The following is a 13573-nucleotide window of genomic DNA, read 5'->3' as shown; positions in this document are numbered from 1 at the left end:
TGTAGCAGAGGTGTTATCTGTGTAGGGACACACAGTATATATGTGCACTAACTCCTAAAACGGGTGCATGAGATGCTGCATGTAAAGTGACAGGAGCGAGCGTTGTTACCTGTCTGAGCCGCGCAGCGCAGTCTGTTCATGGTTAATATGACCTGGTCTTTGACATATTTCAGAGAAGTATAATCAAGTTAATTTACTGCAAGGCAAATTCATTACCTAAAGGAGGCCCATGTTAAATACAGCACTGACCTTTACCGGCTGATTACACAAAGACGACACAATTAGATTAGTCCAAGACAAAAGGTCAGACGCATTCACACTGTGGCCATTTTACACTACCTTGGAACAGAAATCGCACAGGGGCCCGTAGGGAGAATAGGGGCCGGAACTGGAATCAACCCCCCCTCCTCCCATTCTCATCTGTCCTTTCATCCAAGAGTCTGGCTTTCTGCTGCCTGGCCCTCCATAGTGCGTCCCTGCATTGTGTGATGATCACGTCACGCATTCCTCTCAGGCTTTAGCAAAGAGATTTTTATTTTATTTGAATGCAGGAAAATGTATTTATCCCTGTTATTCATGTATTGATGGTGTCACCTGCAACCTTTAATGGCCTTCATTGCAGTTCTCTCTTCCTATAACATCTTATTCATTATACTGGCCAATTTTCTGTATCCATTGAACATCTCTATAGGATATATTAACTATACACAAATAATAAAATATGACCTTACTAGGAGAAAGCATAAAGGGGATACCCGCTCATTCTGTTTCCTCGCTCTGTTGATGAGATGATTTACAAATATTTTGTATTCGTTTCTGGATACCTTTTATGGGAGGATGAGAGAGAACATTTCAGCTCGTCGGCTGCTGTGCCGCATAAGGGGTTAACGCCTCTGCGGAGCACAGCAACATTGTCACAATGCAGTAACAACAATCCGTGGTCCTGGCTGTCTGCCAAGTCCTATTATAATGAGGGAGCAGCTCGGACTTCACATCTTGACTGTAATTTCCAACTCACAAGAAGATAGGTAGAAACAGCTTTAATATGATCATTCTAATTATTTTCACCATAAAGCAGCAAAGAGTGAAAACAATGGCCGCTGACCCCCAGAGGAGAGGTTCTGAAACATGGACCAACCGTTAAACGTGTTCTGACCTGTAGGTGGCGCTTTGTGACATTGGTCTGCACAATATGGCAAAACACTCATTGCCCCTGAGGCCACTGGTACATCTCCCAGTAATGTTCATTTCTGCTTTTTAGGGTCCGTCAAACCATAAAAACTTCGGGTTTTCTGCTCCAAATCCACATATTAGCCTCATAAGATTGGATTCATTCGCTGCCCGTACAATCCGCAGACTGCCGGGGTATTACCTGCCTGTCAAAGTCTGTGCATATAATAAGGATTGCACAGAATTTACAGGAGAGAACAGGACACAACATTAAGGCGTTTGTTTCATCCCACAATGCATTGCGTTGAGCACATCATGTAAAGGGAGCGGGGGTAATACATTAATCCTGTCCCTCATGGCTCTGCCTCACTTTCACTAGCTTCCCCCGAGCCTAAGTGACCCCTTGAGGGAGACTGAAGGTCTTGTACAGACAAAGCCCAACTTGGAGCAGATTAGTTCCATGCTGAAGTTCGGCCAGCTACTCTAGATTAGAACAGCGTTTGATTCCGTAAACTCTCACTCCAGTCATCCGTTCCTAATGAGTTGGCTGTCCCAGAATGCCTCACAACGCAGGCCTTTGTTCCCGCTCTTAGAAGTCGGCCCACTAATGGGCAAAAGAAAAAGACCCCCGTTCTGTGAAGTCTGCGGCTGTGAGTCAGAATTAGATGACTTTTAAGCTTTCCCCAGCTGCACTCACGTCGGCTTCTTGTTTTGTTGAGCTGATTTGAAACCTAGAAGTTACATTGTTAAGATCAATGGAACTGCTTTCATTCTAGATGGAGGTAGAATGTACGAATAAAAAAGGGACAAAAAAAAAAAAAACCTGTCTGTATAATAAATATATAAATATATAGGATGATTCGTGGCTTGTAGGAACCTGCTGTATTAATAACTTTACCAAGGCATGAAGACGGTGATAACAACACAACCCTGTGATCGCTTTGATGGATGCAGATATACAGAGAGTATTAATTTCGTATTGATCAGGGAATAGACCTCCAATTAGTAATATGGATGCCAGGTTCAAACACTGCAGCCGTGATGGACTAATGTGCCCCTCTCTGCTTGCCAAAGCGGCCAGCATGGGGCGCTGTAGCGATGACTACAGTCATCTTTGTATTTAAGTAGAGCCTTCGTGAATATACATAAATGAAGATGTTCTAAGAAGTCTATTGGTTCTGAGTTTACAGCTTCCGTATTCGATAATGGGTTAAATCCCTGCTGGGGGCTACTGTACGAGCGGTGGTGGGGGGGAGCTAACCGTCATATAAACATTTAGCCGAGGGGGCTCATACACAAGATAAATTTGATCAGATGACACATTTGAAAAATGAATGTGATTTTCTTTTATGTCTTATGAATATGACGGAAGACTCGTGTTCGGGTAGGAATGAGGAACATAATTTCTTCATATTTTGCTGTTAATGAGCAGAGGGAGATGAAGATCATATTTACATACATTATATTAGGCCAGTTGCCCCGGCGCCTGGGCCAGTGCAAACCATTTCCTGACGTCTACTAATGAGGTTATCGTTCTCCAGCGACTTTATGGAATTTGGGAAGATGTCTCCCGCCCCTGTCCGGAACATATAAGTCCACCTATGGAGAAAGTATTTATTTTAACAGGTCAGTGTTAATGCAGCTGGCCAACATTTACAGGTATGAATCGGTAAGAGAAAATACATTGTGGCCTGGATATTCTTCTGCACAAAAGTAACATATTACCCATATACACCCCTGATACCCCTAAACACCCCCGATCCCTACCTAAACACACACACTCCATTACAGACAGCTAAACCACTCCCACATCATTAGCACAGTGTCGTGATTGGATCTCTCAATGATCAAAAGTTTGAGACTGCAGTTATTTGAGCTGCTTTGACATCACTGTGGGTGGAGTGGTTAATCCAGCACACGCCTGGGTGATACCCCGTGAGATGGTAGGACCTACATAATGTCATGTGACCAGATTTCTCTCTCAACTAGTGATTGAGGGTGTGTTCCTGGTTTATTGCATACTATTCCCTTCTACCTCTAGGATAGAGGGTGTTGAACATACTGGTGCCTCCTCTCAATGTCTAATATTTTAATTATGTTTCCATTACAAGTTTTAGCAAACATTTGTCCTATATTTAATCGTACTTCTATCAATTTTGTGGTCGTATCTGTTACAAAAGTTTTGTGTTTGTATATGTTACAGTAGTTTTGTGTTTGTTTATGTTACAGTAGTTTTGTGTTTGTATGAGTTACAATAGTTTTGTTTCTACTTCAGGGTCCATAGGGGCCCACAGGGTGACCTTGGGGTATAGCTGGATCCTGGATCCTCGGGCACCACGGAGTTAAAGCTTTCAGCTGCTCCCAGGATGCACTTGGGTCCAACCTCCCCTATACCCCGCCCCCGAGCCACAGGCACCTCAGTTTTAGATGGTGCCCGGCCGGAGTCGGGTCACCCTGCGGGGTGGGCTGCAGGAGCAGCCCCCTAAAGCTTTTAATTTTTTATTTAACTTAGTTAAATTTATTTATTTATTTTTTACTACAGTTTTTCTACAGAGCGGCAGCGCTGGGCTGTCTGTACAGACGCCCACGCTGCCGCTCCTTCTCCCTGCTGGCGCCGCGACGCCAGCACTGAACTGGGGATCGCGGCGGGGGAAGCCAGAGTCTGTACTAGCCGGACTCTGGTTTCCCCCGGGACTGCTGCCGGAAGACGCCGGGGAGATCAGGTAAGCCGCGCACCGGTGATTAGCGGCGGTGCGCGGGTTCCTTTCAAATGCAGTCCCATGCCCCCGGTTCTAGGGGACAGACCGGGGGCGCTAGCGGTGGCGGCGGGCCCCCCCCTCCAGCGGAGGCATACCCCGCCAGACAACTAGACCACCAGGGTAAATTAAGCGGCAAGCGGGATGCCGGCAAGCCCTGGGGTTAATATGCTAGCCAGGGGAGGAAGCCTTCCCTGTCTAGCGGCTCCTCCCCTCAGCTCAGCGCGCCTTTCAGCTCGTAGTCTGGCGTCGCTGAGCTGCAGCTACACGGCCACTCCTCCTCTGAGGTCTCCAGCGGCCATTTTCTCTGTGGCAGTGTGGATACTCTCAGGGAGCACGCGGACCGGTCCCCCTGTGCACCTCTCCCCTGCAGAAGGACAGTGTACACAGCACTATAGCCCTCCCAGACACTGAATCTGGGCAGGTTGATTGTAGTGGAAAGGTGCAGTGAGTATATCTTCCTGCATGGTATGTGACTTTTGCTAGTGCTGCCTGTCTGTGTCTTTTTTCTACTTACTGTCAGCCTGTACCTATCCCTTTCCTTCTCCTACAAGCCCTACAGGTGTGCGGGGGAAGGGTGTTTCTACTGACCTCACCTATATAGATCACGTATTTGTGAGGTCCGTCACATACAGTTGTGCGCACGTTTTCTTCCTAAGTCATGTCTGAGGAGGAGATTGAGCACTCCGGGGCTCCAGCATTATTCTCCTGCAGGCGCTGTTCTGCAGGAGTGGATAGGGAGGATTTGTCACAGGACGGCCTGTGCGGACGGTGCCAGGCGGTCCCTGGTACGTCTAAACCTCCCATTTCGCAGGAGCCACCATGGGCGATGTTTTCCCAGGTGCTGGTGTCCATCGCGGACCGTCTGTCGGTCCCGACTGCCGCCCCTACTAGGGCGTTGCCCCAGCCTGCCATCCCCCATTCCCCGGGTGTCCCACAATTATTGCAGACTCCCCCGGGGTCTCAGCCTGTTGGTCCCTATGCGGGGTTGCCAATGTATATTCAGTCCACCCCTGTGGCACAGCCGGCTGTGGTGCCGTTTCAGGCTCCTGTGACAGCTCCTCCACCCTGGGTGGATGCGCTTTCCCACACTGTCCAAGATTTGGCGGCAGCATCTTCGGCTTTTCAGTCGATGTTGCGCAGTGACGTGCCCTCCAGGGCGTCTAAACGCTCAGTCATGGCACAGGCTGCGCATCTTTCGGATTCTGAGGGGTTCTCGGATGATGGTGAGGTACAGGATGACTCAGCCTCAGATGCCTCAGTCCAGGAGGTAGACACTAAGTCTTCCATCAATGTGCGGGCTCTGGTTAAGGCGGTGCGGGCTATTCTTCTGATTGAGGATGAGGCACCCGCTCCCAAGTCAAGGTATCCTAGTTTTAAAAAAGCTATGGTTACTTCTACAGCGTTCCTTTTGTCTGATCAGTTGACTGATCACATGGCGGTGGCCTGGCAGACGCCCAGTAAGCGTTTCCTGCCACAGAAACGCTTGGCGTCCAATTATCCATTCCCGGAAGCGCATTGTAAGAAATGGGAATCTCCGCCTGCAGTCGATTCCCATGTAACACGCCTCATCAGGAGTGCTACTTTGCCATTGCCGTCTATATCCTCGCTGAAGGATCCTACGGACAGGAAGGTGGAGACTTGTCTAAAGTCTATTTATTCTCTCTCAGGGGCTGTAGCCCGGCCGTCCATGGCCATCTCCTGGGTGGCCAAGGCCATTGAGGGGTGGGCCAACGCCTTGGAGGACACGTTTACGCATGAATCTCCGGACGTCCAGAGGGCGTTGTTAGGACAGATGAGAGATGCCGCCTCCTACATTGGAGAAGCATCTTTGGATGCTAGCCTGTTGACCTCTAGGGTTTCGGCGGCAGCAGTGTCTGCTCGTAGATCCTTGTGGTTGCGGTCTTGGAGAGCAGACGCGGATTCAAAGAAAGGCTTGGAGGCCTTACCTTTTAATGGGGAATTACTATTTGGTCCGGACCTGGACAAAATAGTAGATACCCTGGCAAAATCCAAGTCAGCCTTCCTCCCTTCAGCTACTACACCTGCTAAGGTCCGGAGCTCGGCGTTTCGTTCCTTTCGGGTTCAGGGCAAGGCAAAGGGTCAGTCCTTCCCGAGGCAGTCCGCACCCAAGACCGCCTCAAAGCCAAAGAAGCAAGCCTGGAGTGCTAGGCGCCCTTCTTCCAAGCCAGAAGATAAGCCTTCTGCGTGATGGGACGGGCCTCCCTCTGGGGGACCCCAGAGTGGGAGGCCGACTTCTTCAATTCGCCCAGTGCTGGCACAATACCGCCACGGATGCCTGGGTGCGAGAAGTGGTCTCCCAGGGGTACGCCCTGTCTTTTCGGCACAGGCCGCCTTGCCAGTTTTTTTGCACAAGTCCTTCTCAGGACAAAACCAAGGCCTTGCAGGTTCAGGAAGCCATAGAGGCCTTGCTGACGGCGGGGGTCATTATACCCGTACCACAGTCTCAACGTGGGATGGGGTATTACTCTACGCTGTTTCTGGTGCAGAAACCCAATGGCTCTCATCGCCCCATCCTCAATTTGAAGTCCCTGAACAGGTTTCTCAGGGTTCCCAAATTCAGGATGGAAACTTTGCGTTCCATCATACTGGCGATGGAACCGGGGGATTATATGGTCTCCCTGGATATCCAGGACGCCTACCTCCATGTGCCTATAGCAACATCGCACCAACGGTTTCTGCGGTTTGCTATTCTCCACAACCACTACCAATTCAGGGCTCTACCCTTTGGTCTCTCCACGGCACCAAGGGTATTTACCAAGGTGATGGCGGTCATGGCGGCTCACCTTCGGAGCCAGGGGATACGGTTGCTACCGTATCTAGACGACCTCCTCTTGCTGGCAAGCTCCCCGGAGGTACTGATCCAGCATCTCCACCTGACGGTCGCTTGTCTACAGGCGCACGGCTGGTTGATCAACTGGAAGAAATCCTCCCTCATCCCATCACAACGGATGGTTCATTTGGGGGCCCTGCTGGACTCTCGTCAGCAACGGACTTTTCTGACTCCAGAGAAGGTCTCCTCCTTACAGCTGCGGATTCACAGTTGTCTGAGCAGTGGCAGAGTGTCGGTGCACTCAGCGATGAGAGTTTTGGGGTCCATGGTGTCGGCATTCGACATGGTGGAGTTTGCCCAGTTCCATTCCAGGCCCCTGCAGGGGCTGATTCTTTCAGAATGGAACGGATTGCCACACAGGATCCGCTCTCAGATGCTGGTGTTGTCCTCGGAGGTGCGTCTGTCCCTAGCCTGGTGGCTGCAGACAGCGCATCTCCTGGAGGGGCGCCCCTTTTGGATCCCGGAATGGGTTCTGCTCACGACAGATGCCAGTCTCCGGGGTTGGGGGGCGGTGACAGGCTCCTTGTCACTTCAGGGTCGTTGGTCGGCGGAGGAAGCGATTCTTCCCATCAACATCCTGGAACTGCGGGCAGTATACAGAGCCCTGCAGTCGTCCGGCACCGCTCTTCACGGAAAGGCCGTTCAGGTGCAGTCGGACAACGCCACCACGGTGGCGTACATCAATCACCAGGGAGGGACTCGCAGTCGAGCTGCGATGTCGGAGGTGTCCCGCGTCCTGGCTTGGGCGGAGCGCTATCTTCCAGCTCTCTCGGCAGTTTTCATCCCAGGAGTCCTCAATTGGGAGGCAGACTTCCTCAGCCGTTACGATGTGCATCCCTGGGAATGGTCGCTTCATCCAGAGGTATTCCAACTACTCGTGGACAAGTGGGGGCTGCCAGAGCTGGACCTGATGGCGTCCCGTTACAATCACAAGCTGCCTGTGTACGGGTCAAGGACAAGGGACGCAGGCGCAAGTCTGATAGACGCGCTGTCGGTGAAATGGCTGTTTCAACTGGCTTACTTGTTCCCTCCGATATCTCTGCTGCCTCGGGTCCTGCGCAAGTTCAAACAGGACGGAGGCACACTGATCCTGGTGGCCCCAGCGTGGCCCAGAAGGCCGTGGTACTCCGATCTGCGGAGCCTGTCCATCGACGCTCCGTACCTCCTACCTCAACGGCGGGACCTGTTGTCTCGGGCCCTGTCTTCACCCGGATCTGGGTCGACTATCTTTGACGGCGTGGCTCTTGAGACAGCCGTCCTGAGGTCTCGGGGCTTTTCTAGCTCCGTTATTACCACCATGCTGAGGGCGCGCAAGCCTGCTTCCGCGAGGATCTATCACAGAGTGTGGCACACTTACTTTCAGTGGTGCGAGGCCAGAAACTATGATCCCCAGGTGTTCCGAGTTTCGCGTATTCTGGCTTTCCTTCAGTCCGGTTTGGACTTAGGATTACGTCTTTCTTCACTGAAGGTACACGTGTCTGGTCTGTCGGTGTGGTTCCAGCGCAGGATCGCTGCTATGCCGGACGTACACACCTTTTTCCAGGGTGCTTTGAGAATCCAGCCTCCCTTTGTGCCACCTGTGGCCCCGTGGGATTTGGCGGTGGTTCTTAGGGCCTTACAGGGTCCTCCTTTTGAGCCCTTGGAGTCAGTGGAGCTCAAGTGGCTAACTTTTAAAACTGTTTTCCTCTTGGCAATTGCTTCTGCCAGGAGGGTTTCAGATTTGGGGGCGCTTTCTTGTCGTCCCCCTTTTCTGATTTTTCATCAGGACAGAGCGGTGCTTCGCACTCGTCCTGATTTCCTGCCTAAGGTGGTTTCCAGGTTCCACATTAATCAAGAAATTGTTGTACCAGCCTTTCAGTCACCTGATCTTTCGGCTGGGGAGACTTCCTTAGACGTTGTAAGGGCACTCCAGGTTTATGTGGACCGGACTAGTTCTGTGAGGAAGTCGGATTCTTTGTTTATCCTCTTTGGTTTTCACAAGAGGGGTTGGCCTGCCAACAAACAGACTCTAGCCCGTTGGCTTCGTTCTGTTATTATTGAGGCTTATATGCAGGAGGGTTTACCTGTTCCAGCCTCTGTTAAGGCTCATTCCACTCGGTCCGTGGGCCCTTCTTGGGCTGCTAGCCGTGGCGCCTCTGCTGTTCAGCTCTGTAAGGCAGCCACCTGGTCTTCCATTCAGACCTTTTTGAGGTTCTATGCGTTTGACACCTTTGCCTCTCAGGATGCATCCTTTGGGCGCCGGGTTCTCCTATCAGCACAGGAGCGTCCCCGCCCTTAGTTGGACTGCTTTGGGACATCCCCAAGGTCACCCTGTGGACCCCTATGGACCCTGAAGTAGAAAACAAGAGATATGGTAAGAACTTACCTTTGTTATCTCTGTTTCTACGAAGTCCATAGGGTCCACAGGGCACCCGCCCTGACGCACCTGGCTTCATATGGGCTCTGTGACTGGTCACCGGTTTTCCGTCTCCCATTTCTGTGAGTATGGTTCTTGTGTGTTCCAGTCTTCCTTCTCTCTGTTTCGTCTCCTCCTCCGGCCTGGGCTGCTTACCAACTGAGGTGCCTGTGGCTCGGGGGCGGGGTATAGGGGAGGTTGGACCCAAGTGCATCCTGGGAGCAGCTGAAAGCTTTAACTCTGTGGTGCCCGAGGATCCAGGATCCAGCTATACCCCAAGGTCACCCTGTGGACCCTATGGACTTCGTAGAAACAGAGATAACAAAGGTAAGTTCTTACCATATCTCTTGTTGTTTGTATGTGTTACAATAGTTTTGTGTTTGTATGTGTTACAATAGTTTTGTGTTTGTATATGTTACAATAGTTTTGTGTTTGTATATGTTACAGTAGTTTTGTGTTTGTTTATGTTACAGTAGTTTTGTGTTTGTATATGTTACAGTAGTTTTGTGTTTGTATATGTTACAGTAGTTTTGTGTTTGTATATGTTACAGTAGTTTTGTGTTTGTATATGGTACAGTAGTTTTGTGTTTGTATATGTTACAGTAGTTTTGTGTTTGTATAGGTTACAGTAGTTTTGTGTGTGTATAGGTTACAGTAGTTTTGTGTGTGTATAGGTTACAGTAGTTTTGTGTTTGTATAGCTTACAGTAGTTTTGTGTTTGTATATGGTACAGTAGTTTTGTGTTTGTATATGGTACAGTAGTTTTGTATTTGTATATGGTACAGTAGTTTTGTGTTTGTATATGTTACAGTAGTTTGGTGTTTGTATATGTTACAGTAGTTTAACATTTGTGTGTGACAAGCATGAATGACATGGAAAATATCGGATGAGAAGAAAGATCGAGGCCATTGTAGTAATGTTTTGCTCATTGTTATGTTATTTGCAAACGAACTGCATACATGTGTATGATCACCGGGTAAGTACGGGGCGTAGCTTGTACACAAAATGGTCCCGATTCTGATGCATATGAGGCTAATGAGAGCTTCCGTCCTTGTTTGCTTATGATCTGTCCTTCTTCCTGCGGAAGGCCGTGTCGCCCGCTGTTCTTCCATCCGCAGCCAAAACTGTCCCGAGCAGTATCGGGACCATGCGCGCTCCCACAGGTCGTCCATCGGGGTCGTTACGTCGGCCTGCATGTAGGGCCGAAAGAACGACCCAGCTGCCGACACCAGGCAGGGGAAAGGTACTGATGCCCAACATATCGGGTGGTCAGGCACCTGATCGTGTAATGTGTACCGGCCGCCCAATATGTCAACCTGTCACCCAGCACATTGCTGGGTACACACATCGGTAAGTGTGTACCCAGCTTTACACCAGCCCCATGCTGGGTGCAAAAAATCTGGCAGAAATATTGGGCTCATATCCGTCCACACTCTCCAAATGTGCATGGAAGTCAGCCTACATGCCATGACACTTCCATGCGACGGATCAGTTCCTTGCGATCGCAGGGTCGCCGCCCCAAAAAAGTTTCACAGAAGGAACTATCTGTCATCGGGCGATAGGGCCACCCGTTCTTTCTACCTCCGTCTGTGTGCGCAGGCCTTCTGCGGCATATGTGCAGTCTGCAGTCACTTTGCGCGGTTTACAGATACCTGCAGGATCCAACTGCATTTGTACTTGTATGATAGCGGGGGAGACCCATCCACTCACCCCCTTGTGTCTGAGCAGATGTGTGATTTATAGGGACTAATCTGTGAATGGACTTGAGCAATCTGTGGCATATAACTGATTTTTGCAGTGTGCAGTCACCCCATTGGCTGTTCCTGACTGAGTGGGAGGGTTCAGTGTAAGAGTCCTGTGGTATCAACTGAAAATATCCATGTAATAATAAAGGGGGTCTACAGATATATATTGAATGCAGATTAATCCAGGAAATAACCTAAGGTTTGCTGGCTGATTACAGTGACCATTCCGCTTTAGGAAAGAATTCAAACTGCGGTATTGTATATGTTGTCCGTAGAGCAAACAGCGTCTTAATTAAGTATAAAAACATAAATTTGTATTGGAAGAAAGATGAGTTTTATTTACACCTGTCCAATAATTTATGTACTGACTGAAGCCTTCCATGTGTGTTTTTTTTATTTCTTTTTAATCATCTCCGTATTAATTTTTCTGTGTATTCTGCACACAGCGAAAGCGCAGGGAATCCGCCTCCAGCTGTTCGTCCGTGAAGAAGATGAAGAAGCCTTGAGGTCCTTGGCACAGTGGCCAGCGAGAAACATTGGGTCGGCTCCAGTATCTGGTGGGTGAAGGCCAGGGGGAGCCACTGACATTCTGCATTCTCCGTGTTTTTAGTTATATCTACATTTTATGTTTGTGATTAGGAATTCATATACCACCAAATAACAGATGTTGCCTGCTGTACGGACTCACGTAGGGGCTGGTTCCTGTACCTGTATTAAAGGATGTGACACATTATTGACACACAACTCAGCATTTAGGAAGAGAGTTTTATTCTGTGCATTTTACAATGAAGTTGCGCAATAATTGGGTTTGTGTTTGGCGGCGTGGAAGTCACAGCGTATGAAACTGGTGAAACCATGTGTGATGGGTGAGCGTTGGGTTGGGGCTTGTTGTAATAATTAGGAATTTAGTTCCATCCTTGGTCAGAGACCGTTTCCCAACATATTTAATTTGCCACATATTTGGAGTAGGATTTTATATTTGGTGTACTCAGCAGGAATTGTGTTACCACTACCACAGGTAATACAGGAGGGATGTTCACTGTTACTTGAAATAAAAGCTAATATTTGTCATTGGTTTCAATAGAAAAATTGCTCCATATGATCCTATTTATTCATGTTCCTCCTGTTATCTACATTATCTGTGAAGATTGACCAGTCACAGACTAAGGCCCCCATTTACCAATGAAGGCAAATACCAGTGGAATTTTTCATTTAGTATCACTATGATACTTATGAAAAATTCACTGGTATTTAGCAATACTTATCCCTCGGCAAAGTCTTCCGCTGGGCCGCTGGCAGGCTAACGCTGCCAGCGATGGGGCTCCGGTGTTATGCGCATGTCCGAAGGTCCGTCTGTGCATGTGCATGACACGAGGACACGGCAGTGCCTGGAAGGCTTCGCCGAAGCCGGAGAGGCACCGCCGGGTCTCCATTGCCGGCAATGGGGACCACATCGCTCTCGCCATCTAAAAGATGGCGAGAGCGATGCTACGGCAAACAGCGGTAATCTTAGATCACTGCTGTTTGTTAAATGCAGAAACGAGGACATAACCCCTTTAGCGAGCGTTAAAGGGGTTATGCTTTGTTGGTAAATGGGGGCCTAAAGCTCTTCATAATCCACAGTAACAATGAATGAAAAGATATTTATAAAATAAATGTGCAGGTAAATGTTATACAATGTACAGTATTAACTCCTGTTGAAGATCTTTTTGTTGCTGGTGCTGTGGGTAATCCTGGTGAATATTGCACATAAGTATTCTTCTCCCCTCACACAAATCTGGTTTTAGCTGCTGAACTCTTGATACAATGACACATTTTTTTTTTTGTATGATAGATGTTCTCTGTTTTTTGTTTCTCAATAAAGTGTGGTTACTCCCATCAATGGGATCCACATTCATATTGAAAGTGGTTTTTGTGATGAACTATTAAGTGTTGTTGATTGAAATCGTTACTTTATAAATGTACTGAACTGTTCACCCAGTAGAGTCAGCCTTTTTATAAGCTGAAGTTTCAGTCTCCGCTTTTGCGGTTAAGGGCCGTATTCAATTAGAGGCGAAAAGTCCGAGTTCGGACTTTTCGCCATCATCGCCGTTTTGTACTGGGATAAAGTATTGGGCGCGTGTCCGCTTATCCCAATATTAAATTAGGATCCGACGACAACAGGACCCAGCGGAAAGGTAAGTATCAAAAAGTCCTGGCGATTTTCGGGAAATCATCCTGGCACCCCCCTAAAGATGTCCTGACGTGGGGGATCTCTTTGGGTACCCCCGATTTGGCCTGCTGAAGGTAGTCAGGGTTTTTAAATAACCGCGGCAGGTGCATAAATGCGCCTGTGAAGAAGTGTTGAAGAAAAGCATTTATCTATTAATTTTAGGGGGGGAAATAACTATGCCCATCAAATTTGGGATACATGAAAATGGATGCAAACATATTTTTAAATTCTTAAAAAAAATGCACCTGCCGCTACCAGCCGCATTGTAGAAAACACCTGCCGCACACATGGGAACCCCCCCAAGGATCGATTTAGCTAGTTTAGAAGTTCATCCCCCAATATATTTTTTTTTCCCAAATAATTAAAGTACCTTTTTTGGGGTGTCCTAAGAAACTTTAAAAAAAAAAATTGACACAGAATACTTTAAGGGGACATTACAAA

The 13573-nt window shown here is 48.6% G+C and overlaps 1 protein-coding gene across 3 annotated transcripts in view; it reads left to right on the top strand.

Moving 5' to 3' along the window:
* DMAP1 (DNA methyltransferase 1 associated protein 1) overlaps window positions 1–11960 on the top strand; it is a 67577-nt gene extending 55617 nt beyond the window's left edge. For all 3 annotated transcript variants that reach the window (XM_088460656.1, XM_088460654.1, XM_088460655.1), the window contains exon 11: window positions 11367–11960. In XM_088460656.1, coding sequence (XP_088316782.1) covers window positions 11367–11426 — 60 coding nt within the window. In that variant the 3' untranslated portion in view covers window positions 11427–11960. The remainder of the gene's footprint in view (window positions 1–11366) is intronic.
* The last annotated feature ends 1613 nt before the right edge of the window (window positions 11961–13573 follow it).

The sequence above is a fragment of the Taudactylus pleione genome, unplaced genomic scaffold (assembly GCF_031769625.1).
Source record: "Taudactylus pleione unplaced genomic scaffold, aTauple2 ptg000969l, whole genome shotgun sequence".
Taxonomy (NCBI): Eukaryota; Metazoa; Chordata; class Amphibia; order Anura; family Myobatrachidae; genus Taudactylus; species Taudactylus pleione.
The sequence above is the reverse complement of the archived record's forward strand: the minus strand, read 5'-3'. Positions and strand labels throughout refer to the sequence as shown.